Genomic DNA, 26,365 nt, shown 5'->3' on the forward strand with positions numbered 1-26,365 from the left:
AATACATGTTAACTGATAGTTTATGAGCTTCCAGTCAACAAGAGGCTATTTAGTAGTTAAGCTTTGGGGGGAGAAAAAGATAACATGTGGATTTTCCACTACTGCACTGGGGTTGGCACCATTCACCCCTGTGTTCAATGTCAATGATATACTACATTCATGTCATTACTAAGCAGTCACGATAATGAGTTAGTTTTTATGTACAGAAATTAAACAATCTCCAAAGTACACTGAGTTGAGAAGCCAGATGCAGGACAGTGTGTCATTGCTGTTTGAATTAAAAAGGGAAAGCTATATATGCATTTGCATATGTGCATGAATATGTAAAATATTTTTAATCTGTAACAAAGAACTTCTGTGGATATGGAGACAGGTGGAGTCTTCACTTTACATCCTATGTATCCTTTGAATTTTGAGCCATGTAAATATCTTGTTCCAAAAATGAATACAACTCATGTAAGAGATTTTGCAGTGAAGTCAAACATAGCCTAACTGAGGCAACAGGAGTGGAGACATTTATTCATTACAGAAGTGTTTGAAGCTGAGAGCTGTCCATCCGTCAAGCATTTCAGATAGAATGTACTAGGGGAAACCTAGCCTCGGCTGCACCCAATTTTGCGTTCTCACAAAGTTGGTCCTAAGCCACAGTGCAGCCTTACTTTGCCTTTAGAATGCTAAGAGGGTTAGGATAGGAGTCCCCATACCCCTGCTTTTAGGTCTTAGCTAGCTCCTCCCACGTTTTTCTTAAATGTTTTGTGTAACCAAGGGAATTTAATAGGTAAGAGTTTTTGGAAAGAGAAAGGCTGGTTTACTCCACATCTTCCGGTTCCTATTTATACATCCTGAACTCTCCTAGTTGATAGGTGGAGACTTGGGAAGTTTATATAGCTTTAAATGTCTCAGGAAAAGGCAGAAATGTGTTACTTTCTTTCTCTTGTCCACCAACCTCCCACCTCCCAGGGATGTTCATTGTTGAGAGAGAAAGCATGATGGGGGGCAGGGCTCTGAAGCCAACTCGGCTGACAGCAGAAAGCCTCCTGGGGGGCCTTGAACTCACAAACCTGAGATCATGACCTGAGCAGAAGTAGGGCTCTTAACAAGCATCGCCCAGGGAGCGAGTGGGGCAAGGCCTGGGCCCAACCAACGCCAGGGCCCGAGCCCGAGGTTGAGACGAGAGCAGAGGCCCCACGCCAGGCTTTTCTACTGGCTCCCCTTCCTTCCCTGCCCTTTCCCCATTCCCCTTTAATGTGTTTTTGTAGGGCGCGTCAAGAGTGGCTGCCCTCCGCGGAGGCCCGTCATCCTCTGGCGGCCCGTGGCAAGGATTCCTCCATCTCTCAGCCTGTGTCCTCGGCTGGGACTGCGCCCCGTAGTTCCTCTCACTCCAGCCTGGCCCTGCCCGCCACGCGGCCAGCAGCCTTGACCGTTAGGGCTCGGGAGCAGCAACCAGGCCTGGGCGCGCCGTACACTCGAGGGTCGCGTACAGGCCCCTTGGGAATCCGCGGGGCGCGACGACCGTCACCGCGCAGGCGTCAGTCTTCCTTTCTTGACACTGCAATTCCCAGAAGGCCACGCAGCATCCCCTGCGCGGCTAAAGCCCAGGAGCTTCGCCCGCACCGAAAGGCCGCGGGAGTCTCGCCGCACTGCATTGTGGAATACATAGTCTGAGAAAACGTCTTCGGATACAAAGTCCCCATCAAGCTCACGTGTTTACCTTGTGCACTGGAGGCCTGGGTGGGGGGGTNGGGGGAAAATAAAGAGTAGCTACCAGATTTCGTCATAAAACCGCGACCAGACAGGCGGCGCCATCTTCGAACTTGGACTTCCGGAAGGACTTTGGTGAGGGTGAGTGTACCGCAGCGGGGTGTGCGGGGGCCCCACGATTCCTCCTCCTCCTCCTTTTCCCATAGCACTAAGATAATGGGAACCAGCTCCCGGCTCCGCTCTTCCCTCTGCACAGCATCGCGACTTCCAGCGCCCGCGCTGCTGCAGAAACCATCGCGCTCCCCACCTCCTTCCCTGTAGTGCAACCGGACATCCCTTATCCCTGCTAACCACGGCTCTTGCCTTCCTTCTCGACGCGGTGCGGGAGAAGGTGCCGTAACACGGCATCCTGTGTCCCGGCCGCGTCGCCGCTAACATTGCATCCCTCGGACTCAGCAAACCTACAGTAGTCCTCGGCCTCAGAAAACTCAGGGCTCGCCCCCAGCACGGGCTAGGGAGGGAAGCTGCCCTCACGCCCATGCCTGAGGAAGGGCAGACGGTCACCCCTAGAGTGGTAGCGGGTCATTCTCATTCTGCTGTGTCTCATCCTCTTCCTCGATGAGGCTCTTCTAGCCCCGGGGTTGTGCCCCGCGCGCTGCATCCCCATTGGCGCAGCCAAGGGCCAGTTATGTTACCCTTCTAGTCGTTTTATCCCGCAGCAAGTTGGCTGTTTGCTAGGGAAGGCAGAGGTGGCGACTTCAGCCCCACCCGTAGTAACTCACTTTGTTAGAGGGGTGTAGTGTATGACGAAGCCTCTTCGCCCTAGTGGCATATCGTTATACAAACTTCAGCCATTCCTGTGCCCCGGTTTTGTTTTGTTTTGTTTTGTTTTGCCATCCATTCTTATTAAATGTATTATTTTCTTAGTATTTTTAAAAAATTGGTATAGTTTAAAAATTAAATACTTTATGGGGCGCCTGGGTGGCTCAGTTAGTTAAGCGTCCGACTTCGGCTCAGGTCATGATCTCACGGTTCATGGGTTCAAGCCCTGCGTCGGGCTCTGTGCTGACAGCTCAGAGCCTGGTGCCTGCTTCAGATTCTGTGTCTCCCTCTCTCTCTGACCCTCCCCTGCTCACTCTGTCTCTATGTCTCCCTCAAAAATAAACAAAATATTTAAAAAATTAAATTAAATTAAGTGCTTTAGTCTCAATCTAAGCAAGATAGATGAAACACCATGGGTTTCATGGGCTAGAGTTTTTTATAGAAGTTAAAATAAAAATAGTCAAATAAAAGTCATTTTTGTATCAACTAAAATCATCTTGCATACCACCAGCTTGTACCATAGGAACTCTTTGGGAAACAGTGTATTAGACCAAACAGTGTGTTTAAAGTAATTCCATACTTGAGGAACTATGTTAATTAATTATTTTCCTTGAAAAGGGAAATCCTGGCAGCCTTGAAGCAGCATTCCAAACAAATTGAGGTGCAAATATAAACTTTTAGAAACTCTACCAAATTTTTCCATTCCTTTACTTGTTATCTCAAATTTGTATTGTGAGGACATAAATGGAAATTAACCACCATATCCTGATGCTGCCTTCTCGAGAAATGAATCCTTAAAGGATATTTGCCTTGCGATGTTAGTCATTCAATCAACAGAGTTTAATTATTGCACTTACCATGTACCAGGTTCTGGATTTAGTAGTGAATCAGGCAAGATCCTTATGAGACTTTCAGGGAAGATACATATGAAGTAAGTAAATACCCATATCTCTTTTTATCATAAGAAAATCCCACATGGACTTCAAGAGCTACATTTAAGACTCAAAACTAGAAAAAGTTTTAGAAGAAAATAAAATAGGGTATGTTTATATCAGTGAGGTAGGAGATGCCTTTTTAAGACACAAAACAAACTAGTCATAAAGGAAAAGTCATAAAGGGAAAATTTTAACTCAAAATATAACCTTAGTTTAGCAAGAAACATTATCAATAAAGCTGTTGTTTTGTTGTTGTTGTTGTTTAAATATTTTATGGAGTGCCTGGGTGGCTCAGTTGGTTAAGTGTCCGACTTCAGCTCAGGTCATAATTTAAGGGTTTGTGGGTTTGAGCCCGCATCAGGCTCTATGCTGACAGCTCAGAGCCTGCTTCAGATTCTGTGTCTCCCTCTCTCTCTGCCCCTCCCCCCACTCATGTTCTCTCTGCCTCTCTTTCTTTCAAAAATAAATAAACATTTAAAAATAGTTTATTTTTATTTTATTTTATTTAAGTAGGCTCCACATCCAGTGTGGGGATTGAATTTACAACCCTGAGATCAAGATTTGCACGCTCCACCAACTGAGCCACCCAGGTGCCCCTAAACAAAGTTGTTTTTTAAAAAGTAGAAACAAAGTACTTGCAACATAAATAGTTCCACAGATGAATAAGGAAAAGATTGCTTTGTCCTGTAGGAGTATGGGCAAAGTGTAAGTACAGGCAATTCATTAAAAATATATATAGATGTCCAATAGATAAAAAGAAGTTGCTAACCTCAATCATTATCAGGACAATGCAAATAAATACGTTAAGGAAGAATTCATTCATCCTTTAGATTGGCAAGGATGTGGTAAAATGGGTACTGATATACGGTTAGTGGGGTTAAAAATTGATTTTTGTTTTAGTGAGCTGTCTGCAGTATCTGTTAAATTTTGAAATGTGTATATCCTTTAACCCAGTTGGATAATTCCACTTCACATTATTATTCTAGAAAATAATTTCTCCTTAATGAAGAGATCTGTACTAAGATATATATATTTGTGTACTGATATGGAAATTCTTTAAGACATATATAGAAGTTCTCTTAACTGATACCTATTTAACTGGCTCCCTGTGTTAACTGACATTCCCCATTTCCTCTGTAAAGCATACAAGCTGATGTTCACGGCCCACTGCATACTTGAAGCCTATGGGCTTTTCTCCTGTAGGCCCAGTCACTCTGCTCTCACTGCTTGAGTTGAATGCTTGCCAAGAGTCATTGTGATGGTTCTCAACATTTTTTATGTCAGTTAATTTGTTATTATATTTACATAATTGTGATATATGTTTAAATTTTAAAGATTTTTTTTAAAAAAAATTTTTTTTTAATGTTTTTATTTATTTATAGGAGAGAGAGAGAGAGACAGCATGAGCAGGGGAGGGTCAGAGAGAGAGGGAGTCACAGACTGAAACAGGCTCCAGGCTCTGAGCTGGCAGTCAGCACAGAGCCCGACGCGGGGCTCGAACTCACGAACCGCGAGATCATGACCTAAGTGAAAGTCGGACGCTTAACCGACTAAGCCACCCAGGCACCCCTTAAATTTTAAAGATTTTGAGTATGAAAGAGTTACTGTTTCTATTAAAGCTAAGTTGAAACGTGGCAGATGAACAGGTGCTTTATTGTTATTCTTTACATTCTACACATATTTAGAAGTATTCTACTTCAACTAAAAGTATTCTAAAGATGATTCTAGAAAAGAAAAGAAAGTAAGCTAAGCTGACACTTTTGGAAAGACAAAAGAGATACATTTGCAAAGAAACAAAGAAGCAAATGGGTGTGGCTGAGACAACTCTAAATGACTGAGGAAAATATACTGTAAAGATCTGAAACTATTGCACTTGAATTGCTTCTCAAGAAAGACAATGTTTCAAGAAAGGAGTGATCAGTAGCATCAGTGCTGCTAAGAAATCAAGTTAAAGGAGACTGAGAAGTGTCCACTGAATTAGTTGACACAGCAGTTACTGAAGACTTTAGCTTCAGTGATGAGTTGAAAGGCAAAATCTTAGAATGAAACAGGGTAATTAAAACATCATGTGCAAGAGAACTCCTTAAAAGTTTGACAGTGAGAGGGAGGAGGAATATGGGTTGAAGAATAGTTGTATGTGTGTTAAGATGAGAATTATAGACATTAACAATTTTTAATATTTATTTTTGAGAGAGAGCGTGCACACGTGCACATGCAAGTGGGGTAGAGAGAACAGAGAGGAAGGGAGACACAGAATCAGAAGTAGCCTCAGCACAGAGCCCAACACAGGGCTCGAACTCACGAACTGTGAGATCATGACCTGAGCCAAAGTCAGACACTTAACCAATGTCAGACATTTAACTAACTGAGCCACCCAGGCATCCCAGGAATTATAGACATTTAAATGCTGTTGGAGAGGCATCTGGCTGGCATCTGGCTGCCTCAGTGGAGCATGCGACTCTTGTTTTCAGGGTCCTGAGTTTGAGCCCCATGTTGGGTGGAGAGATTGCTTAAAAATAAAATCTTTATAAATCAATCAACCAATTGGGCAATAGTCAATGGAAAGGAAAAAGATAAGCAATTCCAGTGTCCTTAGGATGTGGGGAATGGAGCTAGAATACAAGTGGAAGGTTGGGCTTAGAAAGTAGAGAAGGGTTCAGATGCAGAGAGTAGGCTTCTTGACCAGACATTGAAGTATTTCCCACATAATGGCTTTGGGTTTTGTTGGGAATCAGAGGCAAAATATCTGCTGAGAACCAGGGCATCAGATACTGGGGTAGAGGTTATGCGGGGACTGACTAGAGAGAAAGTGTGAATGCTAGCACTCGGCACCTTAGATACACACATGGAAAGGAAGGATGGTTGGTTCATCCAGGGCTTAGATTTTGCCAATTTTGTGGAGCAAAAAGACAAGAAAGGAACTTTATAATATCAACAGGAGTCTGATTCAAATAAAGGAATCTAAGCTAGACAGGGAGAAATTGGAGAGATCAATAGATAGTGGCTTGATATGGTTGAAGAATAGATATAGATAGTAGGTGAGCAATCTAGCTATAAAGATGGGAGGTTGTGATCAGATAGTGGGATGGGATGTCTTTGTGATTTTGGAGGTTAAAAGGTTTTGTGTGATGACAAGGTCCAGTGTGTGACAGCAGGCAGTAGCAGTGGGTTAGCTGAATGTTCTGAGCTTCAAAGAACAGTGTTTACAAGATGGGGAGAACTCTGGCTCTAGAAATGGCCTTGGAGAAGAAATGACAGGATACTGATGCCACTTTCTACCAGGGGGTAAGTGGGGCATGAGAGCTTGGAAAGCTAGAAATTTCGTTTCCTGGAATTTTTTCCCATCTAAGATTTTGAATATGATTTCGGTCTTGCCAATTAAGTGTGCTGTTGAAGAACTCAAATTGGAACCTCAGTTTAGAGCAGAGCGAAGCAGGCCAGGAGACAATACATATTATTGGTTCGGATTGTGGCAGGCGTATGATTCTGGATCTGGGAGCCAGAGGGGGGGTCCTCCCTGTTCAGTCAGGTCCCTTTCTGATCTTTGCAGAGGCAATTCATGGAACCACCCACCAGTGGTGGCAGGGGCCCCGTGATTCGTGGGGGCCTCCTCGTAACCTGAAGGGCTTGTGGAGACACAAAGTGTTGGCCCCATCCCAGAGTTTCTGATTCAATAGATCTGGGATAGGACTGGAAATCTGCATTTTAACGAATTTCCAAGTGATGCTGTTGCTGCCTAGACCACCACACTTTAGGAACCACTGGTATGAACCATGTAATACCCTATAATAAATCCCTTTTAGCTGAACTCGCTAGAGAGGATTCTGTTCCGTGCAGCTGAACCTGGACCATCAGAGAGGTCAAATAATCACTTTATTCATGTCTTCTCTGTCCTTATCTACTTGATCTGTCAGTGGTTAAAAGAAGTAGTTCTTGTGCTTCCTGAAGATTTTGCTTTATTTTGATGCTGTCATTTGACATCTAACAGTTCATGATGTTTATCTTTTATATAATTTGAAGTTTTATAATAAAGTACTCCCTCTTTGTCTCATTTAATACTTTTTCCCCGAATTCAACTTTGCTATTACCAACAAAACTCCTATTTTCTTTGTGCTTACATTTGCCCTATATATTTGAATATATCTTTAGATTTACAGCCTTTTGAGTTCCTTTGTGTTAGACATCTCTCTCTTTTTTAAAATTTTTTTAACGTTTATTTGTTTTTGAGACATAGAGACAGAGCACAAGCAGGGAAGGGACAGAGAGGGAGATACAGACTCCAAAGTAGGCTCCAGGCTCTGACTTATCAGCACAGAGCCCGACATGGGGCTTGAACTCACAGACTGTAAGATCATGACCTGAGCTGAAGTCAGACGCTTAACTGACTGAGGCACCCAGGTACCCCTCTTTCTTTCTTTCTTTCTTTTTTTTTTTAAGTTTATTTATTTATTTTGAGAGAGAGACAGAGAACAAGTGGGGGAGGGACAGAGAGAAAGGAGAGAGAGAGAATCCCAAGCAGTCTCTGTACTGTAAATGCAGACCCCAGTGCAGGTCTCAAACTCACAAACCACAAGAACATGACCTGAGCTGAAATCAAGAGTTGAATGCTTAACTGACTGAGACACCCAGGTGCCCCTGTGTTAGATACTCTTTCTAAGTATATAGTTTGACTTTTTAAAATCAATCCAAACCTTTATTCTTTTTTTAATTTTTTATTTCTTTTTTTTTTAACATTTATTTATTTTTGAGAGACAGTGAGTGGAGGAGGGGCAGAGAGAGAGGAAGAAGACACAGAATCTGAAGCAGGCTCCAGGCTCTGAGCTGTCAGCACAGAACCCCACGTGGGGCTCAAATCCACAAACCTAAGGTCATGACTTGGGCCAAAGTCAGGCGCCTAACCAACTGAGCCATCCAGGTGCCACTGTTAAATGTATCTTTATCTTCTTTGTAGGTTTTTTGCTTTTCTTTTTTGTGTTTCTTTTATTTTCAGTGTCTTATTGTACAGCCTTTTAAACAATTTTTTTCTGGTTCCTGTGGTCTGCTGGATATTTTGTAAGCAACATAGTATATGGCTTTTAGTTCTTTTAAATATCTAAATGGTATTAATTGCCCTTCTCCAGTTACCAACCTTACAAGCAAAAGTAGGATACATTTTTATCTTAGTCTATTACAGTCAGAAAATTCTTATTTTTACATTACAGGGCTTTTCGAAGTTTTAAATTAGAGTGTTTTACAGTGGTAGTTACCACAAGTGTTTAAAGTCAATGTGTCACTGGGTTGAATGCTTACTGTCAATCTTTATACCACAGCTTCTCCACTAGAAAATTCTTGTGGTGCTTCCGTGGCACAGTCAGCTAAGCGTCTGTCTCTTGGTTTCAGCTCAGGTGATGATCTCACAGTTGGTGAAATTGAGCCCTGCCCCCAAACATGGAGCCTGCTTGGGATTCTCTGTCCCCCTCTCTCTGCCCTTCTGCCCCGCTTATGCTCTCTTTCTCAAATAAATAAACTTAAATGAAAATTTCAAAATCTTAGAAAGTTCTTTATATCGATTTATCTTTCATTGGCTGAAGTAGGTCTTCAAGTTGATTTTTTTTTAAACTAAGGGTGCATAAGTTTTATAATTCCATATTGAGAATGCCATCCTGTTGCCTTTACATGAATGATGTCTCAGTTAAGTAAAGAATTCTCTTGACCCTCTTTATGTTTCTTCATCTTCTGGCATCAAATGTTTCTGAGAACTCTGAGGCTGACCTGATATTTACTTTTCCCTTTGTGGGAGAAATTTAGTATCTTCACTCAAGTATTTCTTGGTCTTGATGATTCTTTATTGACGTTTGCTTGCCTTTTACACAATAAGCTCTTCTGATTGATAGACCAGGGTCTCCATTTATTTCAGGAAAATATTCTAATTTTTATTTCAGGAAATTTTCTTCTGTTAAGTTTTTCTTTTCTTTTCTTTCTTTCTTTCTTTCTTTCTTTCTTTCTTTCTTTCTTTCTTTCTTTCTTGAGTTCTTTCTTTCTTTCTTTCTAAACACTTCTGTTCCCCTTTTTCTTCTCTCTTCTTTGGGAACATCAATTATTCATATGTTGGCTTTCATTTCATTTCATGGTGATCTTATCCATTTACTCAGTTTCTTTATGACTGCTCACTTTCCACCTCCCCACTGTTTTTTTTATCTCTTCTTGGATTCCATGGTATCTTTGGTTGTTGTTGTTGTTGTTTTATGTATTGTATAGACATTTTTTGTTGCAGGTTTTCTTCTGTTTTCTGGAGGCTTTCTTTGAAAGGATACTTTCCATCTTTTTTCCTTTGTGTCCTTTTTATTCTTTCTGTAGTATCTATGCATCGATTTCATGTGGATCCTTTTTGTTTATTACTAATTTTGAATGGAGTAATTCTTTCAGGGCTTGCTCTTTACCAAAGAACAGGGTTGATGGATTCTCACTGATCTCTGTTTACCTCGGTGATATAACACTATGCCCATAGCACAGTGTTCCTTAGCACCTGGGTTAGGGGACTGGCTATTGGTACAGTTTATAATATGTTTAGATGGTAGTTTCTTTTTTTTTTTTTTAATTTTTTTTAATGTTTTTATTTATTTCTAGGAGAGAGAGAGACAGCGTGAGCAGGGGAGGGTCAGAGAGAGAGGGAGACACAGACTCTGAAACAGGCTCCAGGCTCTGAGCTGGCAGTCAGCACAGAGCCCAACGTGGGGCTTGAACCCACGAACCGTGACATCATGACCCAAGCGAAAGTCGGACGCTCAACCGACTAAGCCACCCAGGCGCCCCTAGATGGTAGTTTCTTTAACAGAGACAGTTGGGAAGTTCAATTTGTATGTTTCCCATGGTATTTTGTATTAGCACACTTTTCAGCTGAGGCTAATGAATTATTTATCCTTAAGGCATATGCAGACCTGTAGGGAATTCTTTCCTGGGATTTGAGCTATTTCTCCCTTTTTGTCATAAATAGGCAGGTTATTCCAACCAAAAACTGGGCCCTTGCAGAGTTCTATGTTGCTCAGCTTTTTGGTTTGGTGGTCAGTGTTTTGTTCATCTCTGTCAGTTTACTTTGGTCTGTGGTTACACAGTTGATTTTCTGGGTTTGAAAAAAAATGAAGATTTGTGACAATTATTNAGATTTTATTCTTCATAATCTCTACACCCAACATAGGTCTCAAACTCACGATCCCCGAGGGCAAGAGTTACATGCTCTTACCTATTGAGCCAGCCAGACACACCTTTAGTCCATTCTTCAATATGGGAAAGGTCTCCTAATGAAGTAGGATGTTCCTTAATTGTCTTGTAGCCATCCACCTCCTCTATTCAGGTGAAAGATGAATGGCAGGCCACCAGATAACTCTTACTTATAAAATAAATTTGTTCCTTAACTAGTATTCACAAAGATGGAAGTTAGCTCTGTGCATCCTCCCCTTCACTGTGGTCTAAATTTAAGTATCTGGCAAGTATTCTTTATAGTCTGTTTTAGGAAGTTGTGGCCCTTCTCTGGATCCATCCTTCTCTCTCTCTCTCTCTCTCTCTCTCTCTTTACTGTTTTGAGGGGAAGGGTGATTTATTTCATTGGGTTTTAGGGGAAGGAGTTAAATAATTGTTCATTCACTGCATTATCCTCATAAGAAAATTTAAGAGCTTTAAATTAAACTGGCTAAGCAATACAGTGCTTGGCACAGAGTAAGCATTTAGTAAATAAATGGTAACTTCCTGATTATCTGTTCATTGCCAGCTCCACTGGTGTGTAGGTTCCGTGAGGGCAGGGACCTTGTCCTTCTTGCTTACTGTCATATTCCCAGTTCCTAGAATAGTGCCTAACATAGAAGATGTTTAGTGATTATTGTTAAATAGTTCCGCTGGGGAAGTAGGGGGCAGGGGCTGAGATGGGAGGAGAAAAGACAGGAAAGTGGAAAAATCTGAGCCAGTTCAGATAGCTCTTGCCTTCTCCTCACATGTATGTCTCTGTGCAGGCACAGCCATTTTAGGGGGTGCTGATGGATACCTGCGGGGTCGGCTGTGTTGCCCTGGGGGAGGCCGGCCCCGTGAGGAACATGACTGTGGTAGACTCTCCTGGACAAGAGGTGCTAAACCAGTTTGATGTCAAGGCCTCTTCAGAAATAACCAGTGCTGAGGCTTCCATAGAGATGTCTTTACCTCCACCTTTGCCTGGATTTGAGGATTCTCTTGATGAGAGCAGGCTCCCTCCAGAACAAGAAAGCTTCTCCAGACTTGAACAGCAAGGTATGTACCTTGTCCTTTAATCTTTTTATCTCCCCATGTTTAGCTTAAGATGAAAGACAGCAGGGTGAGCTCACAGGACCTTGCCAACCTGGGTATGGTATAATCTATTCCGAGGAGATTTGAGCTCTGGTCCCGTCTCACAGACCCATATTCTTCTCTACAGATCTTTCTTCAGAGATGTCAAAGGTCCCAAAACCTAGGGCCTCAAAGCCCGGCCGGAAGAGAGGTGGTAGGACACGAAAAGGCCCCAAAAGGCCCCAACAACCTAATGCTCCATCAGCCCCTCTGGTTCCTGGTCTCTTAGATCAATCCGGCCCTCTAGCCGCCCCTATGCCTAAGAAGCGAGGTCGAAGGTCCAAGGCAGAGCTGCTACTGCTGAAGTTGTCCAAAGACCTAGATCAGCCAGAGTCTCCACCTCCAAAGAGGCCCCCTGAGGACTTTGAGACCCCTCCTGGGGAACGACCCCGCCGAAGGGCTGCCCAAGTGTAAGGATCGTGGGGCGCAGCTCGGTGGAGGGGGGCCGGGGTGAAGGGATCAGGGTGGGACAGATGTTGGAGAGCTGAGAGGCTGTGGTGAGGCGTCAGGTAAGCAGGGGTAGCATCTGGGTTCTGGGGGCTTGAGCCATCTTCTAGCTCTTACTGCAGCCAACTTTTACCTGCTGCTAAGTTTGTCTGTCGAGGAGGTTGCTTTCTGTGCCTTGTATCCTGTCACCTTTTTCAGTTTCCTCCAGGTCTTCGTTGCAATTTTACCACCCAGGGTATCAGTCTCTCTGTGCCCTTCCATTCTTCCCTTGGCTCTTACTGATCTCTGCGGTAGGATGAAAGTGCTTTTGGACTTGGAGGTGGCAGATCTGAGTTCACAGTCCGCAGACGTGATCTGAGTCCTATCCTGGCCAAGTCTGTAACTTCCCTGGATCTCTAGTTCTTTATCACAGGGGGAGGGAAAACTAATAGCTGCTTTGCAGGGTCCTTGGGAGGATCCAGTGAGTTAAGAATCAGCTAAGTATCTGGAAAAGTGGTCTCTCAGTTAAGTGCCTGTGAGTATGGCTCTGACTCTGCCCTGTGCCACAGGGCACTTCTGTACCTTCAGGAACTGGCTGAGGAGCTGTCAACAACCCTGCCTGCTCCAGTGCCCCGTCCCGAGAGCCCCAAAGTGAGCAGCCCTGCCCAGCCAAACAAAAGCCAGCCGCAGGCAGCCTGTCAAGGTGGAGAAGAAGAGAATAACACTGCACGGGATGAAGACTTTGTTCTCCAGGTTGAGACTGAAGATGGAAATGAAAGCGAGGCCCCAAGCGAGATCTCATCTGACCCCGAGCCTGCGGTGCCTCGAAGCACCCCACGAGGATCTACTTCGGGGGTAACTGAATGAACAAGAAAGTGGGGAAATAGGAGGACTGTTAGGGGGTCTGCGGGGTGCCCAAAGGATAGCTTTGGCCTAGTAACTGAGGGCCAAAGTAGGTAAAGGAAGGGACACCCTTAAAAACAGTTGAGGTGGTGGGGAGGGGGTGGCTGAGGGTGTAAGTACATGGGGTTACATCATTCAGATGTCGGGCGTCTACTCTGCACTAGGAAACGCATGTGGCTGCGAGAGCATTCTGCCTCACAGAGTCCGCAGTGTGATGGGTGCGTCACCGGGGCGAACACAGTGCTCTGGGAGGGTAGAGGGCAGCGAACCACTCAGGCTTCACAGAGGAGTGGTGGCTGGGCTAGGTCCTGAGAGATGACTGGGAGTCTGCCAGAGGGATTGGTTTTCCCCGAAATTCCCAGGACGGGACACTGAGAGCCCTCAGCAAGTTCCCAAGGGTGCGGAAGTGCCCTGCGGGACCGCGGAGGGCCTGGGGGAGAGCAGTGGGATCAAACTCGGGACGATGGCCCTACCACCACTGCAGCGAGCCGACACAGGCGCTTGCATGTTTGTTGAATTGAGGTAAAATATACATAACATAAAATTTGCCATTTAAAAATGTACGACTGAGTGGCGTGAGCATGTCCTCGGTGTTGTGCAGGTCTCGCACGACCCGTTTCCAAAACGTTTTCATCGTCATAGACAGAAGCTATACAACAAAGGTTTCTAAGTAGAAATATAACATAATTAGGACGGCAGGTCAGTCAGCAGTGGACAGTTAGAAGACAACTTCAGTCATCCAGGGAATGACAGGGGGCCCCCGAATCAGGCCATGAGGCAAGTGAAGGTGAGGGACAGATGCAAGAGACGTTTATGACAATCAGCAGCACTTGGCCATCGCAGAAAAGGAAGGAGTAGGCGTTTCTAACTTAGATGGTGCTCTCTTGTGCCGGACTTCAGGACAGAGGAGCCGTGGGGCAGGGGAGGCCATGAGCTCACTTTCTCTTTTTTCTTTTGAAATTTATTTTTAAGTTTTTAAAATTTATTTTGAGAGAGAGAGAGTGAGCATGAGTGGGGGAGGGGCAGAGAGAGAGGAGAGAGAGAGAATCCCAAGCAGGCTTCACGCTGCCAGCACAGAGCCCAACGCAGGGCTTGAACCCACGAACTGTGAAATCATGACCTGAGCCAACACCAAAAGTCGGATGCCCAACCAACTGAGCCACCCAGGAATCCCTTAATTTTTAAATTTTATTTAAATCCATATACATAGAGCATAACAGTGATTTCAGGAGTAGAACTGTGATTCGCCACTTACGTATAACACCTGATGATAAACTCACTTTCTGACATGTTGAGCTGGAGGTGCCTGTGGGCCATGGGCCATCCCACTGGAGATGTCTGGTAGCCAGTCACGTGCAGGGAATCAGTACTTGCCTTGTCTCAAGTGCAACATTTAAGGGAGTTCCAAACCCCTCAGTAATCAAGATAAATACTGTGATGCAACATTTTAAAAAATAAAAATTAATGCAGTAAATTTATGATGAACAAAATATCAAAGTTTTAAATAAAGACAGGAACTGTATTACTGATTTTTCCTTTTGCTTTAGGCTCTGTAATATGGCTTGAGATCACTGTAAAAGTCTAGAATTTGTAGAAAAGCTGAAACTAAATACAGTTTACATTTACTAAGATATAAACTTGATAATCAGGCATCATGATGGTAGTCAGAGCTATGGGCATGGGATGGGATTACCTGAAGTACGTGTATGGAGGGTTGAGGAGAAGACAGAGGGACTCGGGGAAACACCATCATCAACCAAATCTGTCAGAGGAGGGAGAGCCTGTGGAGGAATATTAGAGAGCCAGGAACAAGGAGACACTGTCCCATAGGGCCAGAGTTTCCAGAAGCAAATGCATGGAGACACTGAGGAAGGTGAACAGAAAATACATAATGGGTTCTGGGCAGCTGGGTGGCTCAGTTGGTTAAGCATCCTGTTTCTTGATTTTGGCTCTGGTCACGATCTCACTCACGGTTTGTGGGGTTGGGCTCCTCGCTGATACCAGAGAACCTGCTTGGAATTCTCTCTCTCTCCCTCTCTCTCTGCCCCTCCCTCATGTGCACCTATGCGTGTACTCCCCCGCCCCCTGCCAAATTAAATAAACTTAAAAAAATAAAAAGAAAATACATAACAGGTTTTGCAGAAGGTAAAGTCCTTGTCATGGTGGAAACATCAATCTTTTAAGACACTGACAGGTCAGAGGCTAGGGAGGAAGTAGTGCCAAGAGAAGTAAAAGCTGGGCAAGCTGCCTTCTGGGGACTTTCTCCCATTTATAGAGTTCTCTCCCTTATGTTTTTCCCCATTTGACCCTCAGAAGCAGAAGCCGCACTGCCGGGGAATGGCTCCCAATGGCTTACCGAATCACATCATGGCTCCAGTTTGGAAGTGCCTCCATCTCACCATGGACCTCTNAAGAGGGAAAGCTCTCACAGGGCAGGACACTGAAGACATTCATTCATAACTTAAAGGCGAGAGCTCCAGAGCCGTGCTGTCCAACAGAAGCCACTCGCTGTGTGTGTGGCCATTTAAACGTAACTTAAAATTAATTGAAATGAAAAGTCCAGTTTCTCAGTTGCACTAGCCACCGTTCAGTAGATACTTGCAGCTAGCGGCCAGTGTCTCTGTTGGACAGCACAGATGATAGATCCCTCCCGCCACCGCACAAAGGTTTACTGGGCAGCTGCCCTAGAATTTCTCTCCCCCATTAACGCTGCTCCTGTCCCTCCAGCCGAGAACAGAAGCATTCGTACTGGGAGTTTGCAGAGTGGATTCCGCTAGCCTGGAAGTGGCACTTGTTGTCTGAACTGTAAGTTAAAGAGACATTCTGAAGCTGAGGAGGGGGTGACACTCCTGGAATCAGAAGGGGGACAGGGAATCCTGGGGGCGAGGGGGCACGACAGTCTTCCACATTCATGCTCTTCCCTTTGCCTTCCCCCAGGGAGGCGGCTCCCTACCTACCCCAGCAGGAGAAGTCTCCACTGTTTTCTGTGCAGCGTGAAGGGCTTCCTGAAGACGGCACGCTCTACCGAATAAACAGGTGAAGGTTGCATCTCTTCCTGATTCTAGGGCATAGAAACAGGAAAAACGAATGTTGAAAAGGATGACATATTGGCCCTGTTCTTCCCCTGATGCTGTTCCAGTTGGTCCCAGGGTGGGAGGCCTTGCCAGAGCTGGTCAACCCCATCTAGTCTGCAGTGCTCATCACTGCTGGCCAGACTGAGGGCAGCTAGAGATGGAAGGTCAAACCCGTGTATAAGTCACATCGACTCAGATAGACCTGGGTTGACTGACCCTGGAGAGAGCCCTGAAGTAAAGCAGAATGCACAGCCTGTTCACCTGCAGGTGAACTAGAGCTCGACAGGCTTTGGAAGGAAAGGAGGAAGATACAGATGGTGGCTAAGGACTCTTCTCACCTGTAGAATGTTCTTGATATTCTGGCCCTTGCTTAAGCCAGTTCATACCAGCTCCAGGTGGAGCTCCCATTCTGTCCTCATTACCATTTTTTTTCCTAAAGACTTCATTTTTTTGGACGAGTTTTAGGTTCACAGCAAAATTGAGAAGGAGGTGCAGAGGTCTCCCATATGCCCCCCTGTCCCCATACATGCACAGCTCCCCCATTATCAGTGTCCCTCACCAGAGGGTACATTTGTAACGATGGACGAGCCTGCATCGACACATCATCACTCAAAGTCCATTGTTTACGTTGGGGTTCACTCTTGGTGTTGTCCATTCTGCAGGTGTGGACAAATGTATAATGACATCTCTGTCATGGGATCATACAGAGTAGTTCCGCTGCCCTAAAAGTCCTGTGTCTTCTAACTACTCATCCTCCCCTGCCCTCTAATCCTCTATACAGACCTTTGGACTGTATAGGTTTGCCTTTTCCAAAATGTCACATAGTTGGGTTCATATAGCGTGTAGCCTTTCTCGGGTGGGCTTCTTTCACTTAGTAATATACATTTAAGCGTCCCCCATGCCGTTTCATTGTTGATAGCTCATTTCTTATTAGTGCCATGTAAAATTCCATCGCTTGGATGTTTATTTATCCATTCACCTAATGAAGTCCTTATTACCTTTTATTAATTCCTTTCTTCATCCCATCTTTGACTTTTCTCTAGATTTAGCTCGATCACAGCACACCCAGAGCGCTGGGATGTGTCCTTCTTCACAGGAGGACCCCTCTGGGCTCTGGATTGGTGCCCAGTGCCAGAGGGGGCATCAGCTTCGCAATATGTGGCCCTTTTCTCCAGTCCTGACATGAATGAGACCCACGCACTGAGTCAGCTTCATTCAGGTCCCGGGCTGCTCCAACTCTGGGGCCTCGGGACCTTGCAGCAAGAAAGCTGGTGAGGTGGGGCTGGGATGCTGCTGCAGGAGGGTGGTGAAGGAGGAGAAAAGGGTGGGGCCAGGCAGGGGCGCTGGGAGGTGGGGCAGGGGCCTTGGATCGGGTTGAGATGGGGTGAACACAGGCTCCAGCAGCCCTAGGCCCCTTCCCCCTACCCATTCTCCCCATGTGCTTTCTCTCCTCAGTCCCGGCAATAGGGCCCACTTTGTCTATGGGATTGCTTGTGACCATGGCTGCATCTGGGACCTCAAGTTCTGCCCCAGTGGAGCATGGGAACTTCCAGGCACCCCTCGGAAGGTACCTCCCTGTTGGTTGTGGGATGCTCTAGGACTCAGAGTCAGAACAGAGGGGCCCTGCGGGGTCCCAGAGGTGACAGAGAGCGGTGGATGGAGTTTTCCCAGCAACTCCATGTCATTTTCAGGGGCCGAAACCTCACAAGTTTTCGGAGAGGCCCTGAAGGCAGCAAGCCTCAGTGCAGATCTGGTCCCCCCTCTAGGCTCCTCTTCTGCCCCGCTTGGGCCTCTTGGCTCTTGCCTGCTCAGACGGAAAGGTGCTGCTGTTCAGTCTGCCCCATCCGGAGGCCCTGCTGGCTCAGCAGCCCCCAGGTGAGTAGTGCAGCAGGCGAGGGGGTGGTGCTGCAGGAGGGTCTGTCTGTCTCCCCTGAGGCCCCTCCTGGCCCAGCCTCGAGGACCAAGCCTCACTCGGCAACGGCCACTGCGGCTTCGCACCTTCTGTCCTCCCCCGGCTCTGTAGCGGCCTGCGAAGGGGGCACCGTCTCCTGCAGTCTTCTCACTGGGCTCTGTGAGCACACTCCCTTTTCTCCCCTTCCCTGCTGCGGGCTCTCAGGCCCTCCCCTCCTGCTGCCACAGCTGACGTGCTGAGGGGAGCCCCCGATCTCCCCTGCCACACTCTTGTCCCTCCCTCAGTCCTGAAATCTCCTCTCCTTTCCTCACGTAGGCACTTGCCTCTCGGTGCACACTTAAACCCCCTCTCCTCGTTGGGAAGGGAGGGAGAGAAGATAGAGCCGAAGATGAGCAAGAACAGGAAGGGGTCAGGGAAAGGCAGCTCCTATTTGTCAAATCTGATTTTCAACCATACTGAGTATTTAAAGAAAAGGGCACCCGGTGTTGAGCCCCGAGAAATGCCATATTTGGTGGGCTGGTGGAGGAGCGGGCTGAGGGGGGGAATAGGCAGGGAGGAAGTAAAGACAGATGCATAGACATAGACCAAAGACCGTAATCTGGCTGCGAAGAGGAACACATAGATGAGGGTGGTAGCTGGAGGTGAATACGGGGTAAAGGAAGGATTTTGTTTGTGTGTGTGTTTTATCGAGTTAGGAGACTAGAGTGCATGTTTACATATGAATATGAGAATGATGCATTAGGGAGAGAGAAAGTGGATCACTCAGGAGAAAGGAAAGATAACCAGATTAGCAAAGTTCTGGAAAAGGTGAGAGAGGGTGGGGAGAGAGGGAGTGGAGCAATCAGCCATTCTGATAGGAAGGACACACTCACTCTAATGGGGGGGTGATGGGGGCAGGTAGAGGTAGATTCATCAGTGTGCTGGTGGAGAGATGAGTGTAAGGGAAGGTCGTTCTCAGATCAGGGGTGCTGAGCAAGACAGGTCAAGACTTCAGTCCTCTGTTCCCAGAGCATCAGTTGCCGCTCTTCTTCCCTCACAGATGCAGTGAAGCCCTCCATCTATAAGGTGAGTGAGGAACCTGCTACCTTAGCCAAGGCTCCATCTTCTCGAGCCTCCCTTACTAGATTCCACAGCGAGTCTCCTTCTGCCTCTGAAAAACCCCCATCCTGCTGGATTAAACACTGATTTGAGCCTTTGTGGCAAGTGGTAGGTATTCTAACCCTAGGCCCGGCTCTTCTGTCTCTTGCAGGTACAATGTGTGGCGACCCTTCAGGTGGGGTCTATGCAAGCTTCGGACCCCTCTGAGTGTGGTCAGTGCCTTAGCCTGGCCTGGATGCCCACCCGGCCCCACCACCACCTGGCTGCTGGCTACTATAATGGTAACAAAACAAAACATAAGGGGATGCTGCTCTTTAAAGTTTGTAGAAGCTTGTTTTTTGGTTGTTTCTTTTATGGTTCAGTGTTGGGCATTATGTTCAAGCAATGTAAAAAAATACACAGAAGAAAAAGTCACTAGAAATCTTCTATTCAGAAAACCATAATTAAGAGGTGGTGAACATCATTTCATGGAATTCTGTATGCATATATAAAGATAAAAAGATCATATGGTGAGAGAAAGAATTCTGTGACCATGGGATCATTCTGTATACAATATTTAAAAACTTTTTTTTCTTTTTTATATTTAAGAGGCAGAGAGAGGGAGACAGGATCTGAAGCAGGCTCCACGCTGACAGCAGAGATCCCAATGTGGGGCTCGAACTCATGAACCATGAGATCATGACCTGAGCTGAAGTTGGACACTTAACCCACTGAGCCCCCCAGGCGCCCCTTGTATAAGCTGTTTTAAAGATTTTGTTTTTAAATAATCTCCACACTCAGCGTGGAGCTGGGACTCACAGCCGTGAGAGCAAGAGTCACACGCTTTCCCCGTGGAGCCAGCCGGGAGCCCCTCTATAAGCTATTTTAATGAAAATGTATGAAATTTAATTAACTTTAATTTCATGACAGAAAAAGACTGAACGGAAACTGAAAGCTGGGCTCAGCTCCCCATAAATGTTCCTCGCCACAGAGACATCAGTTCCTTAAAGATGCTTTGAGGTTAAAACGGTGGGAGGGGGGGGAGAAGGATGATAAAGAACACTCCAGTGGTGGGGAGTTAACCAAGTGACAATTTCACAGTCCGACCTCAGCAGCAGCCTCAGCCCAGGGAGGTCTGGAAATTAGCACTCTCACACCTCTCCCCAACCCTGTCTTCGCAGTGTTTCTTTGGGTGCCGTGATTTTTCATAGTTGCACGCTGCCATTCTTGATGCTGTTTTGCTGTCTTGATTCCCGTTATTTAACCTTAATTCTGTGTTGGAATGATCATGTGTGTCCACCGGCCTGTTCACCTCATGCCGCCCCTGTCGCCAAATTACTGAAAGGGCTCAGCTGGAGTCCGCTGCCAATAAGGTCTTTCAAGAAAGGTTCATAGGTGCTCCATTTCCTGAGTTTTCAGCTACAAATATTTTCCCCAACTATTGTTTATGAAATTCTCACTTTATTTTTATCAGAGTTCTACTTTAGATTACCTCCTCCTCCACCAGCCCGGTTGGGGGCAGCTTTTTGGGTCAGGAGAGTTCGTTTCTATTTCTTTCTTTCTTTGTTTTCTGTTTCTCCACATCTTGTTGCTTTTGGCTTCTTGCCTGTTCTCTTTATCTTAGAGCAGAGTTGGCAGACATTTCTCTAAAGGTCCAGATAGTGAATATTTTATGTCTTGTGGGCTGTTGGACCATTGTTGGAACTGCTCAACTCTGCCATTGAAAACTGAAGGCAGCCATACCCATATGTGAGGTAAACCAATGGGTGTGACTGTGTTCCAGTCAGACTTTATTTACCAAAGCAGGCAGCAGGCTGTATTTAGCCCAAGGGCTGTAGTTTGCCGACCCTGTCCTAGAGGGTATATGCCTTTTAAAAAGCCCTTTGCTTTTATTTAGTAGGGAGTCCAGGCCACTTACTGGGTGTATTCAGTCCAGCTTTCAACTGCAAGTCCCAGAATAAGCTATGATGCTTTTGGTTGATGAGAGCTGGAGCTAAAATATCCTGGAAGGAATGTTGGCTAGATGATCATGATCCACATATCCTTTCACAAGGGGTCACATCTGAGGGTAAAAGGCAAAGGTCCTAGGAGCCCAGAGGAAGGCTTTAGAGCAAAGAAGAGAGAACTTGACTTTAATACCTACACATTCCATCCCTACCTCAGGCATGGTGGTTTTCTGGAACCTTCCCACTAGCTCACCCTTGCAGCGGATACGGCTCTCTGACGGCTCCTTGAAACTCTACCCTTTCCAGTGTTTCCTAGCCCATGACCAGGCGGTACGTGCCCTTCAGTGGTGCAAAGCCAACAGGTATGGGACGGGAGAGCTGTGGCGTGGGAGGTGAAGCCTGGGCAGGCCGGCGGTCCCGGCCTTGCCCAGATTTGATCTACTCCCTCTTCTTCCCTCTTTCCACAGTCATTTCCTTGTCTCTGCGGGGAGTGACCGCAAAATCAAATTCTGGGACCTTCGACGACCTTATGAACCCATAAACTCTATCAAGCGCTTCTTGAGTACAGAGCTGGCCTGGCTGCTCCCCTACAATGGGGTCACCGTGGCTCAGGACAACTGCTACGCCTCGTACGGCACAATGAACACAGGAGGAGCTCTGGGACAGGCCCTAAGGGTTGGGGTGCAAAGTGTGCCAGACTGTTGTGGGGAGAGGGGGGTTCAGAGTTGGGCACTGAAGGAAACATCGAGGTAGTCTGCGTTCTGGAAAGAACTGGGGAAGGGAATGAATGCAATCTTGGGAAAAGGAAAGTGGTTTTTTTTTTTCTTCCTCTTACAGTTATGGACTCTGTGGAATTCATTATATTGATGCTGGTTACCTTGGTTTCAAGGCCTATTTCACTGCTCCTCGAAAAGGCACTGTCTGGGTGAGCCCCTCTCTTCATGACACAGGAAAATGCTTCCTTTACTCACCTGCTGGTGGTCAGGAAGAGGCAGTAGTTTGGGATAGAAAAAGAGGTGTATGGTAACTGTATCATCATAGATAAGGGTTATGCATGAGCTCATTTGTGTGTGTGTGTGTGTGTGTGTGTCTCCCACTTCGGACTGTGCTGTTGTTACCAGTTCACAGAACTGAAACAATATGAGTGAGTGAATCAATGAAAGATATCTGTCTCTTCTTATTAGAGTCTTTCAGGATCCGACTGGCTTGGGACAATAGCCGCAGGAGACATATCCGGGGAGCTCATTGCAGCTATATTGCCAGATATGGCACTGAACCCAATAAATGTCAAGCGACCTGTAGAGCGAAGATTCGTACGTATATGAATATTTAATGGCAGCACCATCTGTTGGGTCCTAATCCACGTGATCTCCTCAATTAGAACTATAAATTAGCAATAGGGTACAAATTTGTACGAGGTCTCCCAGACCTGGAGTTGTCCCTGGAAATCTTTTTAAAGAAAAAAAAATTTTTAATGTTCACTTTTGAGAGACAGAGCGTGAGCAGGGGAGGGGCAGAGAGAGAGGGAGACACAGAATCCGAAGCAGGCTCCAGGCTCTGAGCTGTCAGCACGGAGCCTGACGCGGGGCTCGAACTCACAAGCCATGAGATCATGACCTGAGCCGAAGTCAGATGCTTAACCGACTCAGCTCCTCAGGTGCCCAGTCCCTGGAAGTCTTAGCACAGCATTGTGCATAAACTTCCCCACCCACGTGCATCTGAGCATAGGTTCCAACATACCACCTTCTTCCATCTTTTAAGTCTCTCCTGCCCAAAACCAACTTTCTCTTTTACTTTGATTCTGTCTTCAGTATGTCATGGTCTCTTTTCTAGCCTATATATAAAGCAGATCTGATGCCATATCAGGACAGCCCTGAAGGTCGAGACCATTCTGCTTCATCGGAGGCCCCCAACCCTCCCAAGGCTCGAACTTATGCTGAAACTGTCAGCCATCACTACTTGCTCTTTCAGGACACAGATTTGGTAAATTGAGGCCAGGAGAATGGGTGTGACATTTTAAAAAGTAGAAAACTTTAGTCCTGGAATAGTCGGGCTTCCTAAGGAGTTGTAGCCCAAAGATGCAAGACTAAGAAGCTGCTGGCTTTCTCTCTCTCGTCCTCCTCCCCTCCCCAGGGTTCCTTCCATGATCTGGTCCACAGAGAGCCAATGCTGCGCATGCAGGAAGGGGAGGGGCACTCGCAGCTCTGCCTGGATAGGCTGCAGCTGGAGGCGATTCACAAGGTAAAAGCCTTGCCTCTCATCTTCTCCACGCTTCTTCACTCTCCTTTTCTCCCTGCTCTGCACAGCTGATCAATGAAATGGGCGATGGAAAGGTAACAGAGAGCTGGGAAGGGAAAACCGCTCTGGCGACCCCTCCTGCAGAGCACGATAGACACCCGCATTTCTACCTCTCACCCCATCGTGGTCTTATCCTTTCAGACCGGGGCCCTTTTTCTTTTCCTCCTCTTACAGCTGCCACTCATCCTAAGGCACCAACTGTGAGCATCTCTCTTTTGTTTTCTGTTCTCTTCACAGGTCCGCTTCAGCCCAAACCTGGATTCCTATGGATGGCTGGTATCTGGGGGACAGTCGGGGCTGGTCCGGATCCATTTTGTCCGTGGACTCACCTCACCCCTGGGCCACCGTATGCAGCTTGAAAGCCGAGCCCACTTCACTGCTATGTTCCAGCCGTCCTCCCCTATTAAAGGGCCCGGCTTCCCTCCAACTAGCCATCGCCTTCTGCCCGGTCCCTAGTCGTGGTCCACGCAGGACCTTTGGAATGAAGTCTGCCAGGAACAAATGGCCCCCACCCACAGGGCCATAGGAACTGGGGTCTTCCTGGATAGTGACGCTGCCAGACCTGGACCTTTAGACCTGCCTTGCCAGGACTCCTTAGATACCTCTCCTTCCACAGACTCTGTCATCACAGGCCCCTGCGGGCAGGGGGGCTCTCCCTCCACAAACTCTCAAGGCTCCTCCACCTAAAACTCTGGCTCATGAGAAGCACTCAGGCCTGACCTAGGCTTGGGAGTCAAATTGCTCATATTGAGCATATTGTGAAGTGGGTAAAGCTGAGTAAAGGAACTGGGTGTTTTTGAGACCACATGCGAGTGGGTGTTTGGAGAACTGGAAAGGGTATCTGTATGAAGGCTCCTGTCTGACTATATTCCAGGACCCAGTATTACTGCCTCCTCAACTCCCTCTTCAAAGTAACCAACACACAGGCCCGTGAGGGGGACGGTAATTTATTGGATTGAAGCGGCTTATCGTACTTCTTTAACTGAGGAACACCACAAGCGCCCTACTAGTAGAACAGTGGCTCAGATCTTACTTGCTCCTGCTTATGAAATATTCCCATTGGTCGTCTGACCTTACTCGAACACTCCTAGGCAGTCATGTTTAAAAAAAAAAATCTTCCTTTATATTAAGTCAAAGAGTATACTTCTATACATTTCACCATGGTTATTAGGAACTCTAGTCATTCTTCCTGTGATTGCCCTTTCAAATATTTAAAAATAGCTATCATGTGTTTCCCAAGTCTTTTCTCTAGATTAAATATCTTCAGTTACTTTAACCATTCTTTACACGTCATGATTTTTGGTCCTTCATGATCCTGTCACATCGTTGAGTTATTAAACATGTCTAGCTGCTTTGACTCTCTAGATAAGAGGTGTTTAGAACCCAAGTACAGTAATGTGTGGTTATAGAGCCCTCTTGGGGGTGCCGCAGAGTCCTAGGGACTGCAGTACCGCCTCCAAAGCAAAGACAGACCCCAGCAAACCACACAGTCTTGGAATGTATAGTAGTACAGTCAAGTTTGGGGGTGGAGGGGGGAGGAGTCAAATGAGCTCAGGAGATAGAGAAAAATACACAGCCAGCTCCAACTGGAGGGGGTGGAGATTCATTTAGCGCCTACCTGGAGCAAAACCCTCTGGCACTGTAGACTGGTTGGCCAAATATCTTTGAATAGCTTTCTGCCTCTTGGGCGTAGGGAATTTATCTTATGTCAAGAAGAAGAAAGGAATCAAGCAGTTGCAGTTTCCTTCCTGCACAGAAGAGGAAACAGCCTAGAGGCAGCCAGACTATTAGCAGCAGAGGGACCACAACCCATGTCATTGCAAAGGAGCCCAGTCTTCTACTGTCCCATTGTGACCAGGCTCTGGTTGGTTATGCCACTTTTGTTTTTGAGCTGACTGATAGGGAAATGCCTTCCATTGCAGAGAAGCTTTGCTCATTCTACACAGCAGCCCCTTGACACTGCCTCATGGAATTCCACTTTCAGCGGCAGAGAAGATAGGATCTGGGGACCCATGCTGTTGAGGCTATAGGTCAGTGCTGGCAGCCTGCTCCTGCTGTGGACTCTCAGCCTCGGTCTCCACCTCCAAAAGAAAATCAGGAGGTTGCTCTCAGCCCTTGCTCTCTTTCTCTACCATGTTCCCTCTTCTTCCCAGGCCGTTCACTTCAACCTTCCCTTCCAATGTGTATGCTGTATACTATCCATGATTCCTGTACTTTTCTTCTTTGTGGCTTTGCTCACACTGTTCCCTGCTCCAGGAGCATCCTTTTCATCATCTCCACATAAACCCTATTCATCTTTCAAGGTCCCAATGCAAATCTCACCTTTCATCAAGGAGCTTCCTAGATTCCTCTAGTAAATATTCTCTGTCCCTTGTGTTCTCAACAGGAAAGGAAGAAAAAAGGATAAATGAGTGTTTATTAAGCTAGCACTTGATCTATTTCAGGTATTTTCCATATGTTACTGAATCATGAGGTATTGCCCCATTTTATTTGATATTCTTGAGAGTTTAAGCAGTCTGAATAAGGTCACTTTACTAAGTAGTGGTGCTGGGATTTGAATGTAGACAGCCTGACTTCAGAGGATAATTGTTCTTTCCAACCTACCTCATTTGGTCTATTACATTTATTCGTGTAAATTTACTCTAGCATGGTGTTTTGCATATAGGCGCCTTTAGTTAAATGTGATATCGAGTTATCTTGCTTCTTCATTGTGCTTCTCCAGTAGCTGTGACAGGATTCTCCCTGTTGAGTAAACTGGGGCTATTGCTAGCCAGATAGCCTGAAAGAGTCCCGAACTGCTGCCTCCTCAAGGGTGGGCTTCCTGGATCCAGGGATCTGGTCATAGTTTCCACCACCCTAGAAAGGATGTTTCCCTACATTCACAAAATTTTAGAATGTTAGAGCTGGAAAGGGATTAAGAAATCACCTAATCTATTGATTTCC

At 46.1% G+C, this 26,365-nt stretch overlaps 1 protein-coding gene across 1 annotated transcript; it reads left to right on the forward strand.

Annotated features, from left to right (window-relative positions):
* Positions 1–1,754: 1,754 nt before the first annotated feature.
* On the forward strand, positions 1,755–24,698 carry GTF3C2 (general transcription factor IIIC subunit 2). The gene is made up of 19 exons (XM_077774046.1): positions 1,755–1,842; positions 11,441–11,711; positions 11,875–12,196; positions 12,782–13,067; positions 15,429–15,523; positions 15,843–15,920; positions 16,053–16,151; positions 17,233–17,460; positions 17,645–17,756; positions 17,956–18,064; positions 19,141–19,166; positions 19,351–19,480; positions 21,342–21,486; positions 21,592–21,753; positions 21,962–22,049; positions 22,309–22,437; positions 22,958–23,107; positions 23,258–23,365; positions 23,660–24,698. Exons 2-19 carry the CDS (start codon positions 11,465–11,467, stop codon positions 23,876–23,878), a joined length of 2,733 nt encoding a protein of 910 aa, XP_077630172.1. The 5' UTR covers positions 1,755–1,842; positions 11,441–11,464; the 3' UTR covers positions 23,879–24,698.
* The last annotated feature ends 1,667 nt before the right edge of the window (positions 24,699–26,365 follow it).

The sequence above is a fragment of the Crocuta crocuta genome, unplaced genomic scaffold, assembly GCF_008692635.1.
Source record: "Crocuta crocuta isolate KB4526 unplaced genomic scaffold, BGI_CrCroc_1.0 scaffold246, whole genome shotgun sequence".
Taxonomy (NCBI): Eukaryota; Metazoa; Chordata; class Mammalia; order Carnivora; family Hyaenidae; genus Crocuta; species Crocuta crocuta.

What these genes read in the sequence shown, in the direction of transcription:
- GTF3C2 (XM_077774046.1), top strand. Translation starts at nt 11,465, where the DNA reads ATGGATACCTGCGGGGTCGGCTGTGTTGCCCTGGGGGAGGCCGGCCCC. An exon ending in TTCCAGGCACCCCTCGGAAG is followed by an intron (nt 17,757 to 17,955) that starts GTACCTCCCTGT and finishes TCCCCCCTCTAG; the next exon opens with GCTCCTCTTCTGCCCCGCTT. An exon ending in TGAAGCCCTCCATCTATAAG is followed by an intron (nt 19,167 to 19,350) that starts GTGAGTGAGGAA and finishes TGTCTCTTGCAG; the next exon opens with GTACAATGTGTGGCGACCCT.